The 10,409-nt window shown below is 43.2% G+C and overlaps 1 protein-coding gene across 1 annotated transcript; it reads right to left on the bottom strand.

The window, feature by feature from the left end:
- Positions 1 to 6,477: 6,477 nt before the first annotated feature.
- Positions 6,478 to 9,541, bottom strand: LOC116136758 (beta-amylase 1, chloroplastic-like). The gene is made up of 4 exons (XM_031422424.1): positions 8,780 to 9,541; positions 7,842 to 8,052; positions 7,593 to 7,703; positions 6,478 to 7,511 (listed from the first exon to the last, which is right to left on the bottom strand). The coding sequence occupies exons 1-4, from the start codon at positions 9,403 to 9,405 to the stop codon at positions 6,702 to 6,704; spliced, it is 1,758 nt and encodes a 585-aa protein (XP_031278284.1). The 5' UTR covers positions 9,406 to 9,541; the 3' UTR covers positions 6,478 to 6,701.
- Positions 9,542 to 10,409: the final 868 nt, after the last annotated feature.

Consider the following 10,409-nt stretch of genomic DNA (forward strand, 5'->3'; position numbering starts at 1 on the left):
ACCGAAAAATTCCATGAATGTGAGTCCCTTCGGGACTAAGAAGGAGAAGGCCTAGCCCGACCATTTTCTTGTTCGAGGATCCATTGACATAGAGGCTCCAGGTCGAAAGATTCCAAACGGTCTCCTGGGTGACTTCGTTGGCCTGCTGCTCGATTCCTGAACCGGTTGATATGAAAATTTTGAGGTAAAATCGATAACAGCCTGCTCTTTGATGGTTGCTTTCGGTCTGTACTATAGATCGAACTGACTTAGTTCCATGACCCATTTGAACAACTTACCTGAAGCCTCTGGTTTCTGAAAGACTTGCTTGAGCGAGTAGTTTGTCAACACATGTATTGTGTGGGCATGAAAATAAGGTCGCAGCTTCTTGGAAACGATCAGCAGGGCATAGGCTAATCGCTCCATTTCTGGATATCGTGTTTTGGCGTCTAGCAAACGCCTGCTCGCGTAATATACTAGCCATTCGACCTTGTCTTCCTCCCAGATTAAAGTTGCACTGACCGCATACTGAGAGACAGACAGATACAGAAGAAGAATTTCCTGAAGGAGAGGCTTGGATAGTAGATGTGGCTTTCCGAGGTGTTCTTTAATGCTTTGGAATGCCTGCTCACACGCAGGAGTTCATTCGAATTTCTTGTTGGCCCTGAGTATATTAAAGAATGGCAAGCATCGATCTGTTGCCTTTGATATGAAGCGACTGAGTGCCGCTATTTGCCTATTGAGACTCTGAACCTATTTTCGGTTGGTTGGGCTTTTCATATCGAGGAGAGCTTGGATCTTTTCGGGGTTGATCTTTATTCCTCGCTAGTTAATCATGTACCCCAGAAATTTTCCCGAGGATACTCCGAACGAACATTTGAGAGGATTGAGCTTCATTCTATACTTCTAGAGTATACCGAACATCTCAGTGAGATGTGTTATGTGATCTGAAGTGACATGCAATTTGAACAGTATATCATCAACAAAGACTTCCATTGATTTTCCGATCTGCTTGGAAAACATCCGGTTAACCAGTCGCTGGTAAGTTGCCCTAGTGTTCTTTAGGCTGAAGGGCATAACCTTGTAGCAATATAGCCCCTGATCTATAACAAAGGAGGTACGCTCTTCGTTCGACGCATACATCGAAATTTGATTGTATCCCGAGTAGGCGTCCACAAAACTCAACAGCTCGTGCTTGGAGGTGGCATCAACGAGCTGGTCAATTCTCGGCAAGGGAAAGCTGTCTTTCGGACAAGTTTTGTTGAGGTCAGTGAAGTCAACACAGGTCCGCCATTTGTCGTTGGGCTTATTTACCAAAACCAGGTTGACAACCCAGCTCGGGTAGAGTGCTTCTCGGATGGATCCGTTCAGAAGAAGATTATCTACCTCAACTTTCAAGGCAGCATATCACTCCGGATCCATTGCTCTTCTCTTCTGGCAGACCAGCCTGACCTCACTATCAATATTCAAGGCATGGCAAATGATATTCAGGCTGATCCCGATCATGTTGGCATGAGTCCATGCGAACACGTTGATATTCTCCCTAAGGAAGCTGGTCAGGTCGTTGGCAAGCTGAGGGTTGATATTACTTCCAATTCTCAACACTCGGCTCGCTCTGATCGACTGACACTTCAGATAGGTCCTCAACCAGCCCACTGGAAGGGCATTCCTGGATACAAGGATCCATGTTATCCTCAATTGGACCAAGCTGTGGTTCGATCCGGCTGATCACCATTGCATGTTCAGGGATGCCAAGTGGACTGCCTTTTCTTTTGCACGCCATCTGCACTGCACTTACATAATAGTCACGAGATGCACGTTGAGATCCGCTTACTTCCCCTATCCCCATCAGGTGGGGAACTTCATCTTTAGATGGTAGATCGAGGTGACTACTTTGAAGTTTCTTAGTAGATGTCTTCCTAGGATGCCATTGAAAGTGGACGGACAGTCTATTATTAGGAACTCAGTAATTTCGGCCACCTCGTTGGTGTCACCCAATGTGACCGGGAGTGAGATCGTCCCCTTGGGGATCAGATGATCCCCGGTGAAACCATATAGAGGGATGAAGGCAGGCTTCAAATAGGCCTCATCCAGTTTAATCCTTTCGAAAGCTCACTGGAACAAGATGTTCGCGGCGTTTTCGTTGTCCACCAGCATTCGATGAACCTCGTACCGCCCTATTTCGAGCGTGATGACGAGAGCATCATCATGGGGATGATGCGATCGTACTGCGTCTTTCTTAGAAAATGTGATTTCCTCCTCTCTGCGAACCTATGCTGGTTGTGGCGTCGTGCTCATCACACTTATGGGGTCATGACCGGCTGCGCGAGCATACCTTTTATGGGCACCTTGCGAATTCCCCGCGAGATACGGTCCCCCAAAGATGATCCCTACACTATAGAGACCCTTACGACCACGACGTTTCTTGCCTGGTTCCTCTTGATTTTTCTCCCAAACGGGAGCAAAGTCATCGACGTGCTCTTTGAAGTGCCCCTGTTTAATGAGATCCTCAATTGCTTGCTTGAGGGCTCGACACTCATCGGTGTGGTTCCTATTATCCCGATGATAGCGACATATTTTTTTATTACTTCTGGCTAAAGAGGGATTTTTCATGGGCTTGGGCTCTCCGAGCATATTTGCCTCCTCTGATTTATCAAGGATAGCCGAGACTAAGGTATTCAAAGGGGTGTACTGAATTTTGTCGCGACAAGGAACTAGGGCGTATGATTTTTTGGGCTCATATCGCTGTTTCTTTCCTTTGCACTGATCGTCATTAGCCCATCTGCGATCGGCCCTCCTATTCTTCCCTCGGTTGAGAGCACTGCCTGAGGGACCGGGGTCGTGGCGGTTGAGCGCTGCCACGGAGTTTTCAATGCAGAGGTCCTTTTCTGTAAGGTTGTAGAAGCGAGTGAGGGAAACATCGTCCTCAGATTGCAACTCCTTCCACAAATTCGTCTGTGGGCGAACTCCCGCAATAATGAGAGTCCGAACAGACTCTTCGGGAGTGTGAGCTACTTTATGGAGCTCCCTGTGGAACTTGTCAATATAAGATTGGAGGGGCTCCTCCCTCTCTTGCCTTATGTTGCTCAGGTAGCTTAGGGGCATCGAAAACTTCCTGTTTGCTTGGAAGTGTCTTAGAATGTCGAGCTCATCTGGGACCACGAGCTAACTGATCCTGCTGGGAGTGACCTGAACCATCGCTTGGCATGAGAGGTAAGAGTTACTGCTAAGTAACGACATTTTGCCAAGTTAGAGACTTAGTGGAGTTCCATGAGGTCATTGAACTCGTACAAATGATCCTACGGATCAGAATTCCTATCAAATACTCGTATGTCAGGCATTCTGAATCTTGACAGGAGAGGAGCAACTAATATTGCTGGAGAAAAGGGAGACGCCTCTGCGACCTGCCCTTGTTCATTTCGTTGAGCCTTTAGCTGATTCAGAGCTCGCTGTAGCTCCTCAATCTGAGGTAGTGGAGCTACCTGGGGATCACTTTCTGCAACGTGGGTTCGACCCGCATGGTTACAGTTGAGGAAAGACCATAGGTCAGATTCCTTTTCGCCTCGGTCGACAGTTTCGGCAAATCTCGACACATGCTGGCTAGAGCTCTAGAGCTGTGTGATGGCGTTGAATGGTTCGAGAAACCTTCCCGACCTCCGCGGTGGTATGAACCGACCCACGGCTGGTGGGAATCTCCTGCATGATGACGATCAACGTCGTCATTTTGGCAATAATGGGAATCTCCTCGCCTTGCACTTTTGTGGGGGTGCTTGTGCGACGTGGCACGAGACAGCTCAGGCCGCGACATGTCACCAAGTCGTAATGCCACGGGTATTCTACCCGGGGCATGATCGGTGTTCGCTGGTCCCTCGGGGCCTTTGAGTCCACTATGCGCCACTTGCTTTCCCTTTCTTTGACACGCTGCAGTGCGCGTGGTATGGGGTTTTGCCATTTTTCGCACTTTCACGCGACCTACAGGCGTTTTTTGCGGTTGCACCGCTTCATTTGATATAGGTGACACGACCCGATCCAATCGGTCCAGCATTTGACTGGCCGTTTGGAGAGTATTGTTGAATCTCTTCAGGTAACTCATGGCTAGATCAAGTCGTGAGCTTGAAGGGATATCTCCTACGGTATTTTGCTGGGCTGAGGGCACCTCGGGAGAAGTGTCCTCTTGTACCTGGGGGATTTCTTCATTGCCATAGTTGGTTCGCTCAGATTCGAAACCGCGAGTCATTTGCTATAGTAGGATTGATTAGTCAGAGATTCTCCTAATGAAGAACAAGTACTAAATCAGGGGCCCTTCTTCTAGTGCCAAACTGTTGATGCTTGATTTTGACACCAATTATTCGCACGTGAGAAATGCTGAGTGAGCTCAGAAGTCACACGTGATTATGGAAGTATTAGGTTGATTTGGGGGGGGGGGGGTTGTGGGGATGAAGAGCAATGTTTAAAGTGGTTCGGATGCTCACAAGGCGAATCTTACGTCCACTGATATTGTATTAATGAGTGAAGTCAGATCGCGTTCAACGAGCTGGTTTACAGCTTAGAGAATACAAGAGAGAGGGAGAGAGTATGTTATTCCGGAGTGAAATTAACCAATCCCACAAATGGGAGATAAGTCCTCTATTTATAGTGGGATGAACCAAGGTAATCATTACTAAATCTACGAGTAGGGTAGATGCCGTGCAAATCCAGCTCTGCATCCCATTGCTCACCTGTCAGAGTGATTTTCTCGACTCGTGCAGGGATTGGACACGTAGATCATTTCCAACCATACGCCAACCTGACATACACCTACCACACTGGCAGGAGCATGCCACTCACGTCATCACGCGACGTGGCCACATCTGAGCGGTTGTAGAACCTTCTCAAGCTCTGACCATCCATGCTGACAAGGCTCTGCGTCAGCCCTACTTTTCCAGGCATAACATTGTGTTTATATAATTATTTTTTTATCCTTTAAAACTTGGACAGCTACGTTAAGACCTCTATATGTAATATTAGAACAAAACATGTGCTCATATCAGTATATATTATACAATCCAGTTGAATGTAATTGAGTATATTCAAATCTTAAGAAATTACTCTGAATAAATTAAATTGGTTTAATATGGCTATATAGCATTACAAATTGACTCTAAAATTCTAAATCATAGGGGTAGAGATGAGATCAACAATTCTATTTCATATTGCGATTTCTCACACCAATGAGAAGTAAGCGAGCCTTTGGGAAAGTTCGTGTAAGGGTCGGTTAGAGACCAAGAATATGATGATGAACCAATGAGAAAAATAATAACAATACAAACAAGTAAAAAGAAAATAAAAGCAATGTTTAAAATAGTTCGGATGTAAAGTGCAAATCTTACGTCTATTGCTATCTTATTATTTTTCTAGCGTGCTTTTGGTGTGTTTATAAAAGGCTATTTGCTCTCAAATGAAACAATTACTCTTAGCTATTCAGGAAAATGAAATTTTGGATCTCTTCTTTGGGGTGAGAGACCCTTATTTATACCATTGCATAAACGAACTTGCTTATGAAGTAATCCTCTCATCGCAGGACACATGGCCTGATAAACTGTCTTTGTTGGAGACTTACTAGTGAAACAACCTTCTTATGAGATAACACATGACCTGGACATCAACTTAGCCCCAAACCTTACTGTTGAAGCAGCTTGTAATAGTAACTTTACAAATGAAGTAATCACTTTATAGTGTGACACGTAACCTAGATAGATCTACAGTCACGAAACATGTGGCGTAAATTCATTCTGTGACTAGAGCTGATCCACCATCATGAATTTATAGCCTAACACTACATAAATTCAGAATACAGTGCATCGATTTTATAGTGCACATATTCATCCCAAATCATTCTCTTCCGATAACCCGTAGTCACAATATAATTTCCTCCTATATTTAAAATTAAATAAACATTTTAGGAACATAAAATATACCTTAAGATGGGAAGGAGACTTGTAATAATAATTGGAACCATGTTTTAAACTAAACCAATGTCTTTATGAAACAAGGTAAAAGACATTGGTTATTGTTATGCTGGAAATCCGGTGTGGGTAATTCCTTATTAGGAGTGAAGATATTTAAATTGACTCAATTTGGAAGAAAAATATTCAGATTGATATAGATTCTAATCCTACGTAGTTAGATCTTACCTCAATTCTATCACATAAATAGATATTATATAAATCCATCAAAACTTGTTTTCTGAGGGACTGGGCAATTATTTTAGGAAATGATTCATCATTTGTAATTCTCATTTAATAAAAGAAACAATAGACATAAGTTCAAGATTCAATTAAAGAAACAATAGACATAAGTTCAAGATTCAACCTTACTGAACCACTTAAAAAATTATCTTTATTGATTTCCATTCATAACATTGTTAGTTACCTATAATTATGCACACACCAGTTTTAATCTCGTCAAAGTCGATCAGATCGCTCTAATTGATATATTTTTCCATCAACAGTTACAAAATTAAAATTAAACAACATCATTTCATTTTTGAAACACAAAAAAGAATGACAAACATTCTTATGTATAATATATAATTCAATATCATAAATTATATTTTTCACTATTGGAACATTTGCACAATTATATAGCCACAGCATAATAAAAACAGCTATAGCATAGCAGAGGCCTCGACGCCAGATGTGACCTTTTACGTGTACATAATAAGATGAGCTATAACTAACTTGTTAATGCATAAGAACTACGGCTGCCTCCTGAACGAAAGGCTGGGTCACATGCACAAAATGCTCGGCTTCCCGTTCCACCTGTTCCCGGCACCTGTGAACATCCTTCCCTTCATTCATTTTCTTCACGAATCCCACAAACTGCCTCCAGTTATCGGGTTGGAACAAGTCAGGGTTCATCCTTAAGTATGTGAATGCACACATCTGTGCATCTGCTTCTGAGTTGCCATCAATATTCAAGGATGAAGCTCGCAAGATCTGTTCATGGGCATATTCATCGTATCGAGGCAATGCATTTTCCCCAGCAAGTGGAACGTGTGCTGCCTGAGTTGCTAAAGCCACTTGCCTGACAAGCTTCTCCGGTGCACAAAGGGCATCTTGTGGTTGTTCATGATCACGCATCTCAATGCAAGTGAAGTTAAATATGGCACCATGGCGTCCCAGCATATGGGCAATAGGAAGGTAACCATCACGGTATCGTGTGTTGTAATATCCAGCTGTGAGTTCAGGGGCATGGGACCTGGTTCCATAGTGCCAGTGGATTCCTGCAACCTTCACCGAAATCTTTACACCTGTCCTATCAAAGATTGACTTGGCAGATGAGAGAATTCTCTCACCATGTTCGATGAGCATCTGTGAATACCAGCCGAGGAAAAATTCACCATACTCACTATTCCAACCACCACCTTCTTTTCGGAAAAAAGGGGTATCTTCTGGCCAGTTGTTGTAGTGTCCAGCATCAGTAGGGCCTGTACTACCCCATTCTGGCTTACCCGCAGATTCAGCCGCTGCTTTTAAGCTACTGAGCATATACTGCATCAAGTAACCAACACTCATATGAGAACTGGAAAGCTTTAAGTATCTGAACAAATGCATAAAAGGAATTGTAAGTACCTTGTCATAACATTGGAAGGCTCCAATTCCAGGGAATTTCCATGTTCCATTCATCTCTGGATATGAAGGGTAACGAAGCTCACCTGCTGGACCCATTCCCACTTGGATTTCCTGTATAAAACGAATTCCTCCACAATTTAGCTAAATCTTTTACTTATATAGCATACATAATTGCACAAATGCAGAATTCCAGATCATTTAGCACCCAAAGACAATATATCAGAAAGCACTAGAAGAACGACTAATTACCACAATGGTGTCACCAAGATACTGATTGAAGTTGTCTCCGAAGGCACGCATGAAATCAGCATAACACTGGACAGGTGTTCGACCCTTAAGGGCTGGCACAGTATCACAGCCGAGTGAAACATATTCATAATTCCTTCTTCCCCACTGATCAGTGTATGCAAGGTCCTGATCTTTGTCCATTTCCTCCCTAACCCAGTTGGGTAATGGGATACTGCGAAATCGAAAACAAACTAATGAGAAAAGTGCCATAACTTCCCATAAAAAGAAACAAGAAAAGAATTTACACATAGTATTCTATTACTTCGACAATGTCGAGCATTTCAAAGCCACCAAAACATCAATCAAACTTACTATGCTGTCAAAAAACTTTTATCCCATAATTTTCCAAATATATGTAATAATCTCTTATATGAACTATTACTATTACCAAGACAGAATATCTCAAGAAACCTAGAAAGATTCCCACAATAGTAAACTCTCTCTGTTCAATGTAATAGTTAATATTGAACAGAGATACTAATACAGGTTTAATAGAGATAACAATAACGTAACCTCGCAACTGCAATATCTGACGCTATATTTCTACAAATTGGTTCCAACTTTCTCTATTCAATGTAATAGTTATCATGCACCCCACCAGTGCATGTGCCAATGAGTTGCACAATCCTCTATTCTTCTCAATCAATAGGATCCACGATGACTTAAATAAATAATTTTCTATATCATTTTCCCTATAGAATACTAATCCAATCCTTTAAACCCAATTCTTCAATATAGAACGAAATAACTTCGTATATCACTTTGCTTCTACGCAACTTTCCAAGTTTCAAGAGATCCATAAATTTCCAAAAACACCGAAAAGCTACCCTACTTTTCAAACAAATCATAACGCCACATGCGACTACCAAAAAACTAATAAGAAAACATGTGATACTCACGTAACAGAGTCACCGACGTTACCGCCACATTGATGAAACGACATCACAGCTTGAACCTTGAGTCCATGTCGTTTAGCCATTTCAATCAACTCGTTATATCCACCCCAATTGTAGTGCCCGGGCTGCTCCCTCTCCACCAGGCCCCACCACACGTCCATCATTATTCCCTCCACTCCCGCGCTCTTTAACGCCCTCAAACTAGCGTCCATCGCCTTCCGTCTGTTCACGCCGTTAGACATCGTCACGCTGTCCAACGGCATCATCACGAACACCGGTACTCCCTTCTCCTTTCCCTTCGCACCGCCTCCCTGTTTGTACAGCTCAGCGTAGTCCCTGTCCGTCTCCGACACCGGCGTCGCCGTCGACTCAGGCGCGTATGCGCGGCACGCCACAGAGAGATCTGCGCGCATGTTGCTCAGTACCGGTGACCGACAGGGACTGATGGGCGGTGATACCGAGTCCATCATATCTGGTTTTGAAATTTTACAAGATAAATTTGTTGGAACTGCTTTCCAAACCGCTGACGCATTCACCGCGTTGGTTGAATCGCCGGAGACGGGGCTTCCTTCCAACGAAATCGGAGTCCCTGCCAATGCTCCGATCTGGTGTGTCATGTTCAAAGCCATTTGTTCTTGCTGGATTTTCCCAAGAAAATAACTGAAAAAGTTACGTAGCTTTTGCTTGAATTTTGAATTTGAAAATGAATAAGAAAAAAATTTCTTCTCGTGTCAAAAGAGTTTGCGTTTTAGATTTTGCAAACGCATGGTGGGGCTGGCGAGTATATATAAGGTTGAGATTCGGATAAGATTAAAATAATCATTTGATTAACCGCTAATTTCGCGACGCGTGTAGTGGGTTGCAACGTGGCGGGTGGAGAGCTCGTGAGGAGGCGATGGCTACGATTGCTCGACTCATGTGACAAGGGACGGTGAGATGGATAAAACGCGTGAAGGTTCGAGCAAGCGAACGCGCTTTTGCGGTTTTTACTTGAAAGTAAACTGGGGGAACGGATGATGTGGTGACACGTTTGCTAAAGCGACGTCGTCACGTGTCGTGCTCTGTCGGCGTAAGACATGTTGCGGGTTTTGTCTTTTTATTTTCTAAGGCTGCTTTACGTCCACGGATCGGAAGGACCGATAACAAAACTAGTTTAAGGAAGACAGGGCGGACACGTGGCGGATAATGGCATGAGGTAGCACGATGAATAGTGCAATCGTCTGTCAGGAGTTGCCACGTTGAAGCATATTCGGATCTGGAGGATTCTATGATTTCTTTTTGGCGAATGATAATTGATAAGTGGCTTGATTGACAAACGGGGGCCACAACTGAATCATGATCGTCCAGTGGACAATCTTTTCGTGATATAAGCCATCTCCACATGTCTCGGGATCATTAGGGGTAACCTGTGTGTCCAAAAATTTTTGGTAATTGATTTATCAAATTTATAAACTTCTTATGCATAAATTTATTAAATTTGAGGAATGCAATAGTTAATCTAATAATAAGCGATGTTAGAGTAGCTCAATAAATAATCAATACTTTCTACCATTAATACTAACACCCGACATATATTTATATGATTTTGTCACTACAAAAATCCTTTTCTTTAGCCTTATTGATGAAAGTAGTT

This window comes from Pistacia vera, unplaced genomic scaffold (assembly GCF_008641045.1).
Source record: "Pistacia vera cultivar Batoury unplaced genomic scaffold, PisVer_v2 Contig32, whole genome shotgun sequence".
NCBI classification, from domain to species: Eukaryota; Viridiplantae; Streptophyta; class Magnoliopsida; order Sapindales; family Anacardiaceae; genus Pistacia; species Pistacia vera.